The sequence below is a fragment of the Heloderma suspectum genome, chromosome 13, assembly GCF_057233095.1.
Source record: "Heloderma suspectum isolate Gila_16-S chromosome 13, 16-S_ref, whole genome shotgun sequence".
Lineage (NCBI taxonomy): Eukaryota > Metazoa > Chordata > Lepidosauria > Squamata > Helodermatidae > Heloderma > Heloderma suspectum.
In genome coordinates, this window is record NC_139470.1 from 28,772,286 (window position 1) to 28,790,848 (window position 18,563).

The 18,563-nt window shown below is 50.1% G+C and overlaps 1 protein-coding gene across 3 annotated transcripts; it reads left to right on the forward strand.

The window, feature by feature from the left end:
• Positions 1-128: 128 nt before the first annotated feature.
• On the forward strand, positions 129-17,016 carry PXMP2 (peroxisomal membrane protein 2). Of its 3 annotated transcripts, XR_014785720.1 has the most exons (6): positions 129-278; positions 7,325-7,429; positions 10,457-10,619; positions 13,943-14,062; positions 14,690-14,937; positions 16,200-16,272. XR_014785720.1 is itself a non-coding variant. In XM_084819568.1 (5 exons), the coding sequence occupies exons 1-5, from the start codon at positions 169-171 to the stop codon at positions 14,762-14,764; spliced, it is 573 nt and encodes a 190-aa protein (XP_084675694.1). In that variant the 5' UTR covers positions 129-168; the 3' UTR covers positions 14,765-17,016. The 3 variants fall into 3 exon arrangements, 2 of the variants coding, with proteins under 2 accessions (XP_084675694.1, XP_084675693.1); XM_084819568.1 differs by having other exon boundaries at positions 14,690-17,016; XM_084819567.1 differs by lacking the exon at positions 14,690-14,937 and having other exon boundaries at positions 16,200-17,009.
• The last annotated feature ends 1,547 nt before the right edge of the window (positions 17,017-18,563 follow it).

Genomic DNA, 18,563 nt, shown 5'->3' on the forward strand with positions numbered 1-18,563 from the left:
CTCCTCCCCCTCTTCCTGATTGGTTGATGTGGTGGGTTGATGCCGCGAGGGGCGGGGCCATCCGAAGCCAGGGCGAGCCTCCGCTTGGCCGGCGCATGCGCGGTGAGACGCCTCCCCTCCCCTCCCCTCCCCTCCGGCGCGGCGTTCTCCCCGTCCGGGTCCTGCGCGATGTCTCCGGCGCTGTCCAAGCTCGAATCGGGGCCGCTGCCCCAGAAGCTGCTCGCGCGCTACCTGCTCCTGCTCCGCCTCTACCCGGTGCTCACGAAAGCCGTGTCCAGGTGCGTGCAGCGGTGAAGCCGGGCTAGGGAGGCTGCGATCCGGCGCGCGCTTTACTCTCGAGGAAGCCCCCCGCCCTCAGGCGCGGTTGACTTCCGAGTAAAGGCACGCTCAGGATCGGGGCTGCGCTCCCGAGCGGCGTTGCCCAGGTGGGAGAGTAAGATCCTCCGAACTCGGTGGAGGCTTACTCCCGAGGAAGCTTCCCCCGCCCTCGGCGCGATTGACTTCCGAGTAAAGGCACGCTCAGGGTCGGGGCTGCGCTCCCGAGCGGCGTTGCCCGGGTGGGAGAGTAAGATCCGCCGAACTCGGTGGAGGCTTACTCCCGAGGAAGCTTCCCCCGCCCTCGGCGCGGTTGACTTCCGAGTAAAGGCACGCTCAGGGTCGGGGCTGCGCTCCCGAGCGGCGTTGCTCGGGTGGGAGAGTAAGATCCGCCGAACTCGGTGGAGGCTTACTCCCGAGGAAGCTTCCCCCGCCCTCGGCGCGATTGACTTCCGAGTAAAGGCACGCTCAGGGTCGGGGCTGCGCTCCCGAGCGGCGTTGCCCAGGTGAGAGTGCAAGATCCGCCGAACTCGGTGGAGGCTTACTCCCGAGATGGCCCCCCCGCCCGCCTCTTGCGAGGGAGACCCTGCCCCTTTTTCTGGCAAGGAACCTCTTGACCCTTCCCTGCTCCTGGAACTGAGGGTCACAGTCCTGCGCACCCTCCTACAGCGGCCTATTTTATTGAATTTATATCCTGCTTTCCCTCCGAGGAGCTCAAGGTTCTACATGCTCCCCCTGCCCACTCCGTTGTGTTCTCACAACAACCCTGCGAGGCACGTTGGCCTGACAAAGTGAGCGAGTGATCTGCCCGGGGTCACACACCCGCGTCATGCCTGAGTGGGCATTTGAACCTGTGTTTCCTCAGTACCAGTCCAGCACCCTAACCCAGCCTGGCATACCGTGGGGCTTCAACACCCATCAGCCACAGCTAGCCAATGGTCAAGAATGCTGGGAGGTGTAGTCCCAAGCATCTGGGGGGCACCAGGTTGGGGGAGGCTCCCCTCACCACTACAGACACATAAGCACCTGTCTCCTACCTGGATTTGCATTGTTACAGACTCTTGGCACTGGTCCGGTTTACTTGAAAATCTGTTCCATTGGGCTTACGCCTGGGTAAGCGTGCATAGGATTGCAGCATTAGGGCAGCTTTAATGCACCTGGTGCATCTGGTTTACTCTGGAGGAAGCCCCACTAAGTTCCATGGGATTTGACTTGCTCAGAATCTGAGCCTGTATGCGTCTACTCTGAGGAAAGCCTGCTGTGTTCAGTGGGACTTCCTCCTAAGTAAGCATGCACAGGAGTCTGCTTCAGTTTGTATAGAAGTTACATCTCAGCCACAAGCAACTTGATTTGGAAACCAGCCCCAGTGAGCTCTGTGGGATGGAAGTGGCTGGCAAGTCATACTTAAGAGTCCCACTGGAGTTAAAAGTAAGCGTCTCGCTCAGCTGGTTTAGCAACCTGATCTGCTACACTGGACGCAGTAGGACTTAAGCAACTCCACTTGGGATTGCATCCTTGCAGCCTATCCTTATGCATGTTCACCGAGGAATGAGTCTCGCTGATCTGAACGAGGCCTACTTCCAAGTAAGCGCATGCAGCAGCCTTCCCGAGCCTGGCAGCCTGCAAATGTGCTGGACTGCAATTCCAATCATTTCCAGCCAGCAAAAGGTAGCAGCTTTAGCCTGCTAACATGCTTATCTGGATGCCGGGGTGTTTGTGTTACCATCATGGTCGCTATGCTTAGTTTGGTTGTATTCCCCAACCGGATGCCCTCCAGATGTGTTGGACAAATCCCATCGTTTCCAGGAATGCTTGGAGTTGTAGTCCAGCACATCCGGAGGGCACCAAGTTGGGGAAAATTGGCTTAATCTTTTAACATAATTGTCATAGTCTGTATTTTTTACATTCATTTCCATCTGACTTCATGATTTTATACTCCGCCCGACTCCCAAGATATGTACTTGCCAATCAAGGGTACCACTTAATGCATCTGATGAAGTGAACTCAAGTCCACAAACGCTTGGGCCATAATCAATTTGTTAGTCTTTAAGGTGCGGTGTGACTCTTGTTTTTACCTGGACCATTAGTAGATCAATCATCAGTTCCAGGAACGTGGAAGGGAAAATGTTTCTTCACGGATCTGATACCAGAATGAGTGAGTTATTAACTGGAGCAATGCAAGAGATGCCATGTGCAGAGTTTTTGAGAGGATGTTTCTAGAAATGGTTTGAGTTGATTGGGTTCCAACTCTCTTTTGGACACAAACTGGCCAGGTTCAAGCTGCCCTAGAAGTCCCTGAGCACAGTAAGTGCCCTGGACAGGTGTAGACCCCTCTGGGCATGTGATCTGAGGGGTTTGCCAAAGGCCTCCCAGAAAAGCTGCATCTTGAGAAAGGATTTGGAACATACAAACACAGGAAGCTGCTTTATACTGAGTCAGACCCTGGGTCCATCTTGCCCAGTGTTGTTGACACTAACTGGTAGTGTCTCTCCAGGGTCTCAGGCAAGATTTTTTCCTAGTCCTAGAACCTTCTGCTTGCAAAGCAGGGTCTCTTCCACTGAGCTATGGCTCCATCCCTATTTGAAGAAAGCTAGAGGAGAAGTGGCATTCTGGGCCATTGTTCCAGGCCTAAGGGGCAGCGAGGGAGACAGAGCGGAGTCCTTCGATGGAGCAAGAGGTCCCTAGGGACTCGTTTTGCTATCTGCATTTGAAATATCAGCAGTTGCACATCTCCTCTGACCTGTTGGGCAAGCAGAGACCTGCAGCTGGGAGGGGCTGCCAAGCGCCGCGCCCAGGCGTGGCAGCAGCCTATGTCTGCACCTCTGCCTTGGCCCATGATCTGAAGCCGGTCTCTCAACTGTTGTGGGTGCTGGGGTGTTCCGAGTTCTGCTCAGTAGCTGTTGTTGCTTCTGCTTTGTTTTGTCAGACTTGAGAGTTAAGCTGTGCATAAGAGCTATATTTGTGCAAGAGGCCTTTCGCTGAGTTTGTCGAATCCTAGCGTTGGAACGACCCCTGGAGGTCATCTAGTCTGACCCTCTGCTCCATGCCGGCTCTGCGCTGCTGAGTGCAGCTGCAGCATCCCTGACAGGTTGCCATCCAGCCTCTGCTTAAATACTTCCGGCAAAGGAGAACCCACCACCTCCTAGGACAATCTGCTTCATTGTTGAACTGCCCTTCCTTTTAGGATGTTTCTCCTAGTGTTTAGCTGATGCTTCCCTCTAATTTCCACCCACTGGTTCTAGTCCTGCTCTCTGGAGCATCAGAGAACAAGTCTGCTCCATCTTCTGCATGACAGCTTCAGAACCTAAGAAGAGCCCTGCTGGATCAGACCAAGGTCCATCTAGTCCAGCATTCTGTTCATACAGTGGCCAACCAGCTGTCAACGGGAGACCCACAACAAGGACATCAGTGCAACAGCACCCTCCTGCCCATGTTCCCCAGCAACTGGTGTACATAGGTTTACTGCCTGTGATACTGGAGGTAGCATACAGCCCTCAGGGCTAGTAGCCATTGATAGCTTTTTCCTCCAGGAATTTGTCAACCCCCCTTTTAAAAGCTATCCAAACTGGTTGCCGTCACTACATCTTGTGGTAGTGAGTTCCATAGTTTAACTCTGCGCTGTGTGAAGATGTCCTTCCTTTTATCTGTCCTGAATCTCCCACCAATCAGCTTCATAGGATGACCTCATTGGGTTCTAGTATTCTGAGAGAGGGAGAAAAATGTCTCCCTATCCACATTCTCCACACCATGCATAATTTTGTGGACCTCTGTCATGTCTCCCCTGACCCTCCTTTATTCCCAGTTGAACAATCCCAACTGTTGTAACCTTCTCTCATAGGGGACATGCTCCAGCCCCTTGACCATTTTACTTGCCCTTTTCTGTACTTTTTCCAGCTCTACAGTATCCTTTTTTAGGTGTAGTGACCAGAACTGTGCACAGTATTCCAAGTATGGTCACACCATAGATTTGTGTAAGGGCAGTTTTATTCTCAATTCATTTCCTAATTATGCCAACCATGGAGTTCACCTTTTTTACAGCGGCCACACATTGGGTTGACATTTTCATCGAGCTGTCCACCACAACCCCAAATCTCTTTCTTGGTCAGTCAGCACTTGCACAGATCCCATCAGGTTATACTCAAAGTTGGGATTTTTTTTGCCCCAACGTGCATCACTTTACACTTGCTTACATTGAACCGCATATGCCATTTAGATGCCCATTCTGGAGAGATCCCTTTGGAGCTCTTCACAATCCCTTTTTGTTTTAACCAAACTTGTCCACTTTGTTGCTCACTCCTAATTCCAGATCATTTATGAACAAATTGAAAAGCATTGGTCCCAGTACAGATCCCTGTGGGACCCCACAGTTTACATCCATTCAGGTATTGAAAACCACGATCACGTCTCTTCTTAACCTTCTCTTCTCCAGGCTAAACATATTCGGCTCTTTCGAGCAAACAGCTGGATGTGCCTGATCTCAGAACCTAAGCAGGGTCAGCCCTGGTTAGTACTTAGGTGGGGGACCGCCTGGGAATCAGGCTTCCTGCACTGAGCAGAGGGTTGGACTTGGTAGACTTGTAGGCCCCTTCCAACCCTATGATTCTATAATCTATGAACCGTTCCTCATAGGACTTCGTTTCTAGATCCCTCACCATCCTGGTTGCTCTTCTCAAAACACAGTGGAACTTGTCAATGTCCTTTAAATATGGCGCCCAGAACTGGAAACAGGGCTTCAGATGTGGCATGAGCCTTGCAGAATGGCGCTCCACCATTGGACCATCAGTGGCCCTGTAGGGTCTGCTCTAGCTTTCCTCCACCTGGTCCTCTCCAGATGGGGTGGACTTCAACTCCCATCATCCCCAGACAGCATGGTCAGTGACCTCTGATTGACAGTGTCTCTCCAAGCAGAGGTCTTGCCCCAGTGGTTCTTGAGATCTCAACCATTGACCCTTCATCCTCCTGCCTGCAAATTATGCGCTCTGCCCACTGGAGGAGGGTGGCTCTGATGTCAGTGGGGCAGTGAATCCGCTCTGGGTTTCAGTCAGAACTCTAAAGGGGCTATTCAAAGTGCGGAAGCGCCTCGGATAGCTCCTTTAGAGTTCTGACTGGTCCTGACTGAAACCTGGTTCGGATTTAGAGGCCCACTGACATTGGAGCCACCAGCCTCCACTGGCTCTACCACTGACGTGTCCCGTCCCCCCCCCCCCGAGGCCTTCCAGATCTTGGGATGAGCGCATGAGAGTGTTTACAAATCAGCCTCCTTCACACATGCGCTGATCGATGCCATGTCTTCACTCTAAGACTTGTATTTTTGGCACAGTCGTTTACCTGGAGGTAATGACTGACCTCTTTGCTTAAGCCTCTGTATGTGGTCGGGTGTAAACCCCAGATTGGGACAAATCGAGGTCCAGACTAGATGGGGCTTCAAGGAGAACTGTGACCGGGTCTCCTGCACTTCTTAAAATTTTAAGTATGGTAGCAGCTGCGGGTGGAGGCTTGGCTCAGGAATCAGTGCAGAGAAAGAGCGTGTCACTCTTCCTCCTCCCCCAGGACCACCGAATTGGGATCATGCCCCCCTTCCACCTGCTGTGGCTGCTATTAACAGTTTTCCAAAGTGCAGGACTGTGACCACAGAGATTCTGACGTCGGGTCCGACGTGGACCTTAGAGCAAAGGAAAGCACCCCCGGAACAGATAGGGTTGCTTGCGCATTCCTGCCGTAAGCCACTCTGGAAGGGTGTTGCATTCTTTGCGCATGAAGTGAGACAGTAATTTTCCCCATGGTAGCTGAGTTCAGGTGCTTGCCCCCTTAGCTGGAGAGTTGTTATGCTGGAGACTGGGGTCACACTGGCCATAATAACTACAGAGACAGCACATCTCTGAAATACCCGTTTGTCGGAACAAGCACTGGGGCTTGTAGGGCTCTCCAAGGCTTCCAGCTGGCTGCTTTAGGATCCCGGGTGCTGCACTAGGTGGACCTTTGGTTTGATCAGCAAGGCTCTTGTTGTGCTCTTAAATCCAGCAGGATTTAAGCAGCAGGAGGTCATAAAAGTGGGTTAATAATCTCTGAGTAACCCACAATTTTATAAGCAATTAACATTCAAAGCCCTAAACAGCTTCGGGCCAGGTTACCTGAAGGATCGCCGCCTCCTATATGTACCTGACCAGACCCTAAAGATCATCCTCAAGGCTCCTTTTCCAGGAGCCCTGGCCAAAAGAGGTAAGGCAGGTGGCTACCAGGAAAAGGGCCTTTTCTCCTGTGGCACCCCATTTGTGGAATTAACTCCCTAGAGAGGTTCGCCTGGCACATACGTTGTACTCTTTGCAATGCCAGTTTTTTTTTTCCCAGGCATTTTTAGCATTTTAACATGCCTGTTTTTTAGCAGTCTTAAATCTGGTATTGCGTCTTAAGTATCTGTACTGCAACTCATTTTACTCCGGTTGTATATTTATTCTCTAATTTTAATCTATTACATTTTATATTACATTTTCTGTTGTATTTTTGTGGTTTTAATTTTGTGAACTGCCCAAAGAGTGGGCCACCCAGTTTTTAATTGGGTGGTATAAAAATAAAATGATAATTAAATATATAAATAATAAGCGAACCGTCACCAAGGTTCTGAGCATGAAGATCGGGGTGAGCTTAGAGTTGATCTACATGAGTAGATTCATCATATGGTGTTTTAGGGACTATCCCATTTCAAACAGCAGATGGGGGATTGCATAGTTGAATAGTGTGTGTGTTCAACAAATGACCTCCATGTAGAAAACTAGCTTTTCAAGGAAAAGGCTATGTTAGAAACCTCTTCCTGACATGCTAGCTTTCAGTGGGCAGGGAAAATAATCTTCCATGGGCAGGTTTAAAGAGGCATGTTGTACTGTTCCTATGATGCCAGCTGGCTCAGTCCCTCTGCTTGGTGCGGCAGTTTTTACAGGAGTAGCTCAGTTACTTGATTCTTCCTGTTTTGAGGCTCTGGACTCTGATGCTGTCTCTTCTTTTCCTCCTGCAGTGCCGTTCTCTCAGCTCTTGGGAGTCTCCTGTCTCAGATAACTGAGAAGAGCCAAAAGAAGAGAAGCCTTGATCTGCGAGGGCCCTTGAGGTTCGCCATCTATGGGTAAGTGTGGGGCTGGGAGGAGATTGTTGAGGGAGAGGCTGTAGCTCAGTGGTAGAGCACATGCTTGGCATGCAAGAAGTCCCAGGTTCGATCCCCAGCATCTCCAGGCAGGGCTAAGAAAGAATCCTGCCTGAAACCCTGGAGAGCTGTGGCTGCCAGTCAGTGTTAACAGTACTGGGCTAGATGGACCCAGGGTCTGACTCGGTATCAGGCAGCTTCCTCTGTTCCTATGGGATTGCTCTTTTGAAGGCAGATCCAGGCAATTTGTGAAGCATGGAATACTGTGTTGGAAATAGTTCACGAACCGGAGGGCCACGGCTGACCTGCACGATTATGTTGCCTTTTGGGGAAAAAAGCACCTTTTTCATATATAATTGCTTCTGCTGACCTACAGCCAATGTTTTGGCTGGTTAATGAGTATCCGTGGCCCGTTCAGATGACCCGACAGCCCATTGGGGGTTAATTTACCCTGGAGGGGCTGTGGTGTGTGCCATCCACCACTGTGAATATGCAATCTGCAACCAGGGGTTGTGTGGCTTGTTGTGTCAGCCGAACCCAGATGGGGAGGGCTTTTCGAGGGTTGAACAACCCTTGGGTAATCCCAGAACAGCCCATCGATTGTGTGAGGGTTGGTTAACAACTGACCAACATGATCATATCATGCCAGTACTTTTACAGCTGCACTGGCTGCCAGTCGATTTCCGGGCCCAATCCAAAGTGCTGGTATTAACATTCAAAGCCCCAAGCAGCTTGGGGCCGGGTTATCTGAAGGTGCACCTCCTCCCTTATGTACCTGCCTGGACCCTAAGAGCATCTTCAGGGGTCCTTCTCCAGGAGCCCCTGCCAAAGGAAGTGAGGTGGGTGGCTACCTGGAGGAGGGCCTTTTCTGCTGCGGCACCCTGGCTGTGGAATGAGCTTCCCAGAGTGTCAGGATTCCTTTTGGCCCCACTGAACTTCAAATGCCAAATCAAACACAGACAAGAGGCTTCAATCTACGGCTTTTAATCCATTTCTTCAAAGGGTCATACAGAAGCAAATTCTCAGTGACTCTCAGTCTACAAGGAAATGCATTAAGGGGGTTCAAAAGATAGCTACGAAAGTTGCCTGCCATTTGAAAGAAAGGCGGGCTCACTAGCCTAATTTAAGGGGTGGGGGGAGGTCGCTCTCTCTCTCTCTCGGCTTCTAAGTGCCGCTGTTCACGCAGGGCCAATCACGTAGACTGTTCCGCCCCAGCCTTCACCCTCTTGGCTCTGCGTCTGTGCCTGGCATCTATTAATTCAGACTCCCCAAACTCCGCCTCTCCCTGTTCGCTGTCTCTAACGGGGCAGGGTAGTGGTGGTGGTGGTGGTGAAGAGGGACCTCCTGCTCCAGCTGGACCTTTGAAACCTGAGGAGCCTGCCTGGCCATGTCTGGACTAGCCTGGGAACATACCTCCCCCATGTCTGGCGGTTCTTCTTCAGAATCTGAACTCCTCTCCCATTCCCTGCGCTCAGAAACATTCCTGACACGGAGAGGCGTGCCTGGCACCTATATTGTGCTCTTTCTGGTGCCAGATGAAGACCTTTTTATTTTCCCAGGCATTTTAGTCATTTAGCTTTGTTGTTTTAAATCTGTTCTTGTATTTTAAATCTCTGCATTGCTGCTAGGTTTTGTTTTGGCTTGCACTTTTATACTGTAGTTTTGAACTTCTACATTTTATATTGTATCTTGTGATGTATCTTGTGATTTAAATCGTTGTGAACTGGCCAGGGAGGTTTGGCTATTGGGTCGTATAGAAATGTAATAAATAAATAAATAACCTTCCCCTTTTGGGCTTGGATGACACGACACAGCTGGGGATTACATATTCATGCAGCGGATGGCATGCGTCGTGGCCCCTCGAGGGCTAATGCACTCACTATTATTATTATTAATTACATTTCTATACTGCCCAATAGCCGGAGCTCTCTGGGCGGTTTACAAAGATTAAAAACATTAAAAATACAATATACAGAGATTAAAAACCATCTAGATAAAAAACACATGAACAGACAATATACACAAAAGAAACATATTTCTAAAACAACTTCAAACAACAATCTCAAAAACAAACAGCCATAACCGTAAGACATTCCGGGATTGATTAAACACTTACCATATACTGCCGAATGCCTGGGAGGAGGTAAAGGTCTTAACCTGGCGCCAAAAAGATAACAATGTTGGCGCCAGGCAGGCCTCGTCGGGGGATCATTCCATAATTTGGGGGCCACCACCGAAAAGGCCCTCTCCCTTGTCGCTGTCTTCCGAGCTTCCCTTGGTGTAGGCAGCCAGAGGAGGGCCTTAGATGTTGAGCGTAGTATACAGGTAGGTTCGTGTTGGGAGAGGTGCTCCATCAGGTATTGTGGTCCCAAGCCGTGTAAGACGATGAGCTGTCATGTTGTCTGAATCAGGTCTATGTGTGGAATTCACCCTCCTCCCTTGCTGCCCCCTCGGTTCCTGATCTCCAGTGCTTCCTTGTCTGTGTGCTTCCTGCTGCAAATCAACATGCATGTATTTTCTAGCCTCCCTTTCTCAGTGGCCTCTTTCCTTCAGCTCTAAGCTTCCACCTCCCGGTTGCCGTCTCCCCCGCCCCAGCCTTCCTTCACAGTCCTACTCTTTCAGCCTCCTGCCCGTTCTGCCTCTACATCTTCACCCACAATTCCCCTACCTGTCATGGCTGCCTCCCTTCTCCCTTTCACACCAGTCGGCATACAATCCATTCTGTCCCTAGCCCTCACTTGAAGGTTTTTTTCCCCCTGCCCTCGGCCAAACTGCCCTTTCTCTTCTCTCACTGATCCTGCACTGTCAACAGTCTGTGGCTGACAGTTTCACCCTGCCCAGCTAGAATGTTCACAAACATTCCATGGCATCAGTGCAGCTCAGCCAGAGGCTTATAGGGGTTTTGTACCTGGTAGCCGGGGCTAAGAGATTTTAGGTTGGCTTTTTCAATTAGTAAATTTTGTAGAAGAGGCTATTGATATCAACTTTCTGTCCTCCCTGCACTGCCAGGCTCTTGTTCACAGGGCCACTGAGTCACTACTTCTACCTGTACTTGGAGCAACTGATCCCTTCGGATGTGCCTCTTGCCATGGTCAAGCGGCTTCTAGTGGACCGGCTCCTTGTCGCCCCAGCCTTCCTCGTGCTCTTCTTCTTCGTCATGAACTTACTGGAGGTAGGCAGCGTCCCTGAGTCCGACAGGTGGTTGTTGGGCTGGTTCCACTCATCCATATTCGCTAGTGCAATGTGGCGACCAAAAAGGTTCATGAGATTCTAGGTTGCGTCAACAGAAGATCGCAGGATGCTAATGGTACCCCTCTCTTCTGTTTGGGACAGACCTTGCCTGCGGTACTGCATCTAGTTCTGGGCATGGCAGTTTAATCAGGACATTGAAAGAACTGGGATGTGTCCAAAGGAGAGTGGTAAAGATGTTGAGGGGCCTAGAGACCAAGTTTTTAAGGGGAGAGGTTTAAGGAGTTAGGTATGTTTAGCTGGAGAAGAGACAATTGAGAGGAGAAACAATAGCTGTCGTTAAATGTATGAGTGGTTGTTATGTAAGGTGATGGAGTAAAGTTGTTCTCTATTGCTCCAGAGCAGCCTTCTGTGACCTGGGGTGTCCAGATGTGTTGGACTGCTACTCCCATCACTGGAACATCCACCTCGCAACAGCCATGCTGGCTGAGGAAGAAGGGAGTTCCAGTCCCACACAGCTAGAGGACACTAGGTTGCGGAAGCCTGCTCCAGAGAGTAGGGATGGGCGAACCCCCTGACATTTGGCTTGGGTGGGGGAGTGATCTGCTGTGGGGAAATCCAGGCTGCTTAGGTCCTCGCAGATTTCCCTAGAGTCCTGGTGCATCTGCCGTACTTCATGGGGCAGCTCTCTGGCTGTCTAAAAGGCATGATAGGCTAATGATGGCCACAATTAGCTTCTCGCGGGAAAATTATGGCCGTAATTTGCATAGCTTATGGCATTCGCGGTCATAAAGCAGTTCCTACTCTGTAAATTGCGGCCTTTTACATAGGGGGTGCCGGTCCACTGCAGATTCCAGAGGTTGGATTCTTGGGAATCCGGCCTCACTGGAGCCCACGGCGGATTTCTCAAGCATCCCTACCAGAGAGTAGGACCCAAACCTGTGGGTTCAAATTACCCCAAAAGGGGAATTTTGGCTGCATGTTAGGAAGACCTTCCTGCTGTTTGGCAGGGGAACAGGCAACTTTGGGAAGTGATGGACTTTCCTTCATTAGAAGGTTTTAAGTAGAGGCGAGGTGGCCACCTCTTGAGGATCCTGCCCTTGAAGAGTGTTCAGGAAATGCTGCTGTTGGAAAATACAGCAGCCAGATTGCTTTCGGGTGTATGTTTTTCAGGCCAGATTACACCAATCCTATATCAATTGCACCGGTTTCTGGCTTGTTTCTGGGCTCAGTTCAAATTGCTGGTTTTGATCTATAAAGCCCTACATTTTGGAGAGCCAGTGTGCTGTAGTGGTTAGAGTGTTGGACTGGGACTCCGGAGATCTGGGTTCTAGTCCCCACTCGGCCATGAAGCTCACAGGGTGGCTTTGGGCCAGTCACTGACTCTCAGCCTGTCTTACCTTGAAGGGTTGTTGGGAGGATAAAATAGAGAGGAGGAGGATCGTGTATGCTGCCTCGGGCTCCTTGGAGGAAAAATGGCAGGATGTGAATGTAATAAATTAATGACTTAGGACCGGGATACGTGAAAGGCTGCTTCCTCCCCTATGAGCCTACCTGTAGACTGCAATCACCTCCTGAGGCTCTGTTCTATGTCCCACCACCAGAAGAAGCCTGTGACCAGCTTTCACTTGAAAAGTGTTGTGTTTTCTGTCATGTCGTGCAATATGAAAGACTCAGTTTGGTCTTTGTTTCTCTGGGGGCCGGTTCACAACGTGTACGTATGTGAGCTGTCTTATAGATGAGGGGAGGGCTGGATTCAGTTCTGGATAAGCTCTTGGGGGGGCCACGTTCCAGTTGTGGTTTGGTCTGAAGGCAAAGGGGGGTGGGGCCAAACCCCCCAAACACTGGGATATTTTAGCTTAAAGCCCTTACTGCCAGAAACTAAGGAACGGGAGAGCCATTTCAACCTTTTAGAATGGGGAAAAATAGTGCAGAAGCCAGGAAACCAAATGATTGTTGGTTGGGGAAAAGGGGGGGGCAGGTTTATTGCCTTCTGGAGAACCCTGGAGGGCCAAATTGGGACCCTCAGTGGGTAGGATGGTTCCCCACCACTGTTATATATTTACAGGATGCATCACTGTAATGTCTGTGTGCATGTTTGTATGCACGAGTTTTAAGAATTTGCATGCTTCTCTTCAATATATGTGTTTCCATGGGGGCTTACAAATAAAAGAATCAAGTGCAAAATAACTTGACAATGAAAAATCAAAAGCGACATAAAGAGCTTTTCTATGCGAGGCATTTATTGTACACTCATCATTCCATACTCACAGTTGTTTATGGATTCTTGAGACAACAATTTTGCTTCTGTTTTTAAGCAGCACTTTTGATGAATTTTTTTAGCGCAGGGAAAATGCGGTATCATGAAAGCGAAAGAAAATATTTTTTCCACTTGTGTAATTGTGCTATTCTGCTATACTGCAGTGCCACCTAGAGGTGATGTGGTGGAAAAGCAGGAAAGGAAACACTCTTTGTGTAGAGCTTGGATCTCAATTTTGCGATGAAACCGAAAGCAGATACAGCGAATTAACGGCCTTGTGTAGAAAAGCTCAAAATAAAACACTAGAAATGTGTTTACAGCCCTAGGAAAATAAAAAGTGGTCTTGGCACTGAAAAGACACGAGCCATCCTGGGGAGAGAGTTCCGTAGGTGGGGTGTTACTGTTGAAAAGGTGGGAGGGGAGCACCCTGGGGGAGAGCTTCAGCCAATGTATGGGCTGGTTTGCATTGCAGAAAGAGACCCTTTGGGTCCCCTGGTCCTGAGCCATTCAGGGCTGTAAAGGCAAATGCCGGCCCTTCAATTTGTGCCTGGAAATAGACAGGGAGCTAGCTGTTTAAGTACTGGCTCCTAGAAAGTCTTCCTATATTTGCCCCTTCCTCCCCCCCCCACTCAGGTTGTTTATGTTTGAGGGATTTCTGCCCCCCCCCCCCCCCCCGGCTTCCAAAATTTTAAAACCCAACAAAACAAATTCACAAACCCTGTTGTCTTCCCTGTGTCACGTTCTAGGTTGGAAGCCCCTGTCACTCGAACAGGGCTGTGCACATCCGTGGCTCTACATAAATGAATGAATAACAGGGATTTGGGCGGGCTGATTTCTCCCGCCTGCCACACTGGGCTCTCCGCCCACCAACCCCCTCTTGGGTTTCCCAGTCTGTCCACACGGCCGATCCATGTAGGCATCAGTGCCTGTTTCGTAAAGGTCAGCAGATGGAGACACCCCCTGCCCCCTGTTGTCATCCTAGAAGTGAAAGAGGGGTGGAGAGCGTGGCACTCGGGACATGCTCAGTTGTGGTGCGTGTGTTTCAGGGGAAGAATGTGTCTGCTTTCGTCAAGAGGATAAAATCCGGTTACTGGGCGGCCCTCAAAATGAACTGGAAAATGTGGACGCCAGTCCAGTTTATCAACTTGAACTATGTCCCTATGCAGGTGAGTGCCCTCGCCTCCCCTTGCTCTGAGCAGCTCTCCCTCAGCACGGTGCTGAGCTAGAAAGGAAGAACTGCCCGGTTCCCTCCGGGCCCCTCTGGGCATCCAGGACTCACGCACATTTCCTGGGCAGCATCTGCACACCTGAGGGGGTATGTGAAGGTGGCCTCAGTCCAGCGGGGCACTTTGCCCCGGTTCAGACAGGACAACAGGCTGCGATTCAGCTCAGCACAGAAGCAAATGCTTCCAAACTCCCCCTTGGGCTGCCCCAGAGAGGGGAGCCCACACGGCTCCAAGGGCGGCCGCAGTTCATCCTCACAATAGTGAACCAGCTTTCCCCAACCTGGTGCCCTCCACGTGTGTTGGACTACAACTCCCATCATTCCCAGCCAATGATGCATCATTCCCAGCATGGCCAGTGGTGAAAGCTGCAGTGCAACACATCTGGAGGGCACCAGCTCTGGGAAGGCTGCCTTCATCTTACCTTTGAAGATGAGGCCATGATGTTTGTGGCTGGCCCAAAGCCAGCTGCAGTAGAATTGTGCAGCTGGATTTTGCGTTACTGTAAGGTAGTTTTCCCAGAGGGTTCTGCTGGGTATTTAACCGAACTGACCTGCTTTACTGTTCCAGGACTCACACGTGGAATCTTTTGGTCTTTGCAGTTCTCCGAATTTTGCGATATGGTTCTCTGAGTTTGGCTACTAGTCCTGAGGGCTATATGCTACCTCCTTTATCAGAGGCAGTATGCCCATGGGCACCAGTTGCTGGGGAACATGGGGGGGAGGGTGCTGTTGCACTCCGGTCCTCCTAGGGATGTGCATCGCTTGGAGATCCAGCCCTTCTTGAGCTCGACGGATTTCTGCTGCCCACCTGACATTGTGAGCTGAGCTGCAAGTTTTCCCTGAACTCCGGGAACTTTTTATGGTCGGGGGGAGGGGGGTGTTGGGTCCACAATTTGCACAAGTAAGGATTTGCCCAAATTATGACCGCAATTTGGGTAACTTGCACAACATGTGGCTGAAATTTACACAGATTACTCAAGTTGCGGCTGTAATTTGTGCAAATTGAAAAATACAGAAAATCTGCTAAGTGGCCTGACTCGCTACAGACTGAATCCGGCCCGTTAGTGGAAACTGGAATGAAGTCTGGGGGTCTGAGCAGACGAAATCCCATTGAGTTCCATTACCTAACAGATTCCTCTGGCATCCCCATGTCCTGTTTGCGGGCTTCCCGTGGGCAGCTGGCTGGCCTCTGTGTGAACAGAATGCTGGACTGGATGGACCCTTGGCTGGACCCAGCAGAGCTCTTCTGATGTTCCTTTCTTCTTACTTTGTGTGTACAGAAAAATATCTTCAGAAATGTTGCACATTTCCATGCGGTTTAAAAAGTAAAAAAAAAAAAAGCGAATTGGTGCAGAAATGGGGTGGAACAGTCTGACAAAAGAACACATGCGAAGCTGACATGGACCAGAAGCTGACTGATCCATCCATCCCTAGTTAAAAGGAAAGAAGAACTGTGGTTCTGGATGAGACCAAAGGTCCATTTAGTCCAGCATCCTGTTCCCTGCAACAGCCAACCAGATGTCTCCAGGAAGCTTACGTACAGAATACGATGGGAGAAACCCTTTGGCCGCTGTCGGCCCCATGTGCAATAGCACTCTTGAGACAGACTGCTTCTATACATGGGGGTTTCATTTAGCTAGTGTGGCTAGTAATGTTTGATTTCTTGTTGTCATGAATTTGTCTAAGGGGATCTGAAAAATAAGCTAGTAGCCTGCTGTGACAGGGACCCTCCCCCCCCCAAGTGAATTTTGTGTTGTGAGAAGAGCTCTTCGTTTAGTCCACCCTTCTCCATCCTGGTGTTTTGGATCTTGGATGTTTTGGATCTTGGGGTTTTGCATTTTGTATTTTCTGTTTGGACTTTTTGGATTTTGTGTTGTGAGAAGAGCTCTTCCTTTAGTCCACCTTTCTCCATCCTGGTGTTTTGGATGGATGTCGCTGAGGGAAATTGCAGTCCCAACACATCTGGAGGGCACCAGTTGGGGAAGGATAACCCTAATCAGCATCTTCCAGAAACAAGCCAAGCATCTCTCTGTCTGCACCTCACCGTAATGTTTCTTGTCTTCTTCTTCCATCGCCAGTTCCAGGTGCTGTTTGGAAACCTCGTGGCTCTCTTCTGGTTTGCCTACCTGGCGTCTGTCAAGAAGTAACTGCACGGAAGGGGTGGGCTTGGGCTGGGCAGCTCCACCGGGGGAGAAGCTGCACTTTGCGCTTGAGAGTCGCCAGCCGGCGGGGCAAGCCGAGGAGGAGGAGGAACCGTGCTGAGCAAAGCGCTCGGTGCTGCTGCGGCAGAGTTCCTGTGACGATTCCTGCCCACTTCAAGCCACGCTGTAGCTTTCGCCCTCCTCTTTCTGGAACCTGGTGAAAGGGTGCTGTGCCACCTTGGATTAGGACCTTCCAAGGCCCGTCATCCTCACAATCATAATTAACATGGCATTTGTTAATTTAATTTTTAAATTGTTGCTGGGGTGACAGCAGGCACTAACACCTTTTTTTCAAATGGTGCTTAACGGTAATGGTAAACGTGTACTGGGATCAGGGAAACCAGCATAGGCCGTTGGTCTTCATGTGTGTGTGTGTGTGTGTGTGTTTTTTAAAAAAACTAGAAATACAATTAAGAAAAGTAATCTTTTAAATGAGAAATAAAATGGCTGATTTCATTTTGTAGCCTTTCTGTTTCTGTCCTTTGGGGAGCTGTTTGGGCTCTCTTAAAAAGCTCTTAAAAGAATATCTTTAAAACCCTGCTCCGAGAAACTGAATTCTGCCAACTCTGTAAATTATGCAAACGTAAATTTGCATAGTTTCCCCTGGTCTGCACAACATATATTAGTTTTACTAGGCATGGGAGGGACAAGGGGTGTGCGGGTAAGAAGTCCCACCCCCTGAACTGCAGCTGACCGAAGTCTGGTGGGGGGTGAGCAAGGGGGCTTGTAATCCTTGTGGCTGGCTTTTGCTTACATTTTTCTCCCACTCTTCCTCCAAGCTGCGCCGGGTGATACACATGATTCTCCCTCTAACCACCCATTGATCCTCACAACAACCCTGTAAGGTAGGTTAGGCTGAGGGGTAGTGCCTGGCTCAGTGAGCTTGAGAAGGCTGAGTGGGGGTTTGGATTTCCCCAATCATAGTCCAGCACTGACCTCTGCACCACACTGGCTTCCCTCTGAGAAGAAGGTCAAATTCTGGAGATGGCAGTGCAGAGCCTCCGGGCGCAGCTTGCACATGCCTTGACGAGGACGCGGACGTGGCTAGGAACAGAGGAAGCTGCCTTGAACTGAGCCAGGCCATTGGCCCATCTCACCTAGTTTTGTCAACACTGACTGGCAGCAGCCGATGCTCAGTGTGCTAGATCAGCCTTTCCCAACCTGGTGCATCCAGATGTTTTGAACTCCATCAGCCCCAGCCAGCACAGCCGATGGTCAGGAATGCTGGGAATTGTAGCCCAAAATACCTAGAGGGCACTAGTTTGGGGGAGGCTGTGCTAGATAAACAGAATTGCACATGTGTTAAAATGGCTTGCGGAGCCCTACCCCGTCCCCAAACTTCATTCTGATTATAGTATGCTAAAGCAGTCGGAGCAAACATGAGCTCTCGAACTAGATCACCTTCCTCCGACCTGGTGCCTTCAAGATGTGCTGGACTACAACTCCCATCACAATGATGGTGTCCCTCTCTCAACCTGAATCTACCCAGACACTACGATCAACATCAGAGGCCTTCCACCGAGTGCCTCCTCCAAGGGAGGCGGTCTTCTCAGTGATGGCCCCCCAGTGATGGAATGCTCTCCCCACTGAGGTCCGCTTGGCAACAACACTGTCACCTTTTCGACGCCAGGTTAGGACTCATCTCCTCCCAGGCGTATGTTGGGGCATTTATGTCAGCTGTCTTTATCAGGTCTAGTGTCTTACTGAAATTGTTTTTAGCTGTTTAAATAGGTTACAGTTTTGCATGTTAGAGATTATATATTACGTTTTTATTGTCTCGTATTGTGATGTGTATTTTTCATGAATTGCCCAGAGCGCTTTGCTTATTGGGTGGTACAAAGATGAAATAAATGAAATAACATACAATAGATCATCCCCTAGCCATTGGCTGGAGCATGATGGGAATTGTAGTCCAACACATCTGGAAAGCATTGGCTTGGGGAAGGCTACTGCAACTTGCGATCCATTTTGTCACCTCAGGAGTCTTACCGCTTCGTTCTGCTGTGTGTGCGTGCGCACGCATGCAGACGAAGCATTGGCCCTTGAGCATGTAAAATAGTAATAAGTGTCTGCCCCTGGATTTTATTTACTGATTCTATTTTGAGCCAACTTCTCATCTCCCAAAGCCGCTTACAATTAAAACCCACTGTGCAGCTGTTAGGGAGAGGGGTGCTGTGGGAGGGGCTGGAGGGGTGTGGTGGTGCTGAGGGCTTTGCAGCTCCCGGGCCTTGCTGGAAGAGG

What these genes read in the sequence shown, in the direction of transcription:
- PXMP2 (XM_084819568.1), top strand. Translation starts at nt 169, where the DNA reads ATGTCTCCGGCGCTGTCCAAGCTCGAATCGGGGCCGCTGCCCCAGAAG. An exon ending in TTGAGGTTCGCCATCTATGG is followed by an intron (nt 7,430 to 10,456) that starts GTAAGTGTGGGG and finishes CTGCACTGCCAG; the next exon opens with GCTCTTGTTCACAGGGCCAC. An exon ending in TCGTCATGAACTTACTGGAG is followed by an intron (nt 10,620 to 13,942) that starts GTAGGCAGCGTC and finishes CGTGTGTTTCAG; the next exon opens with GGGAAGAATGTGTCTGCTTT.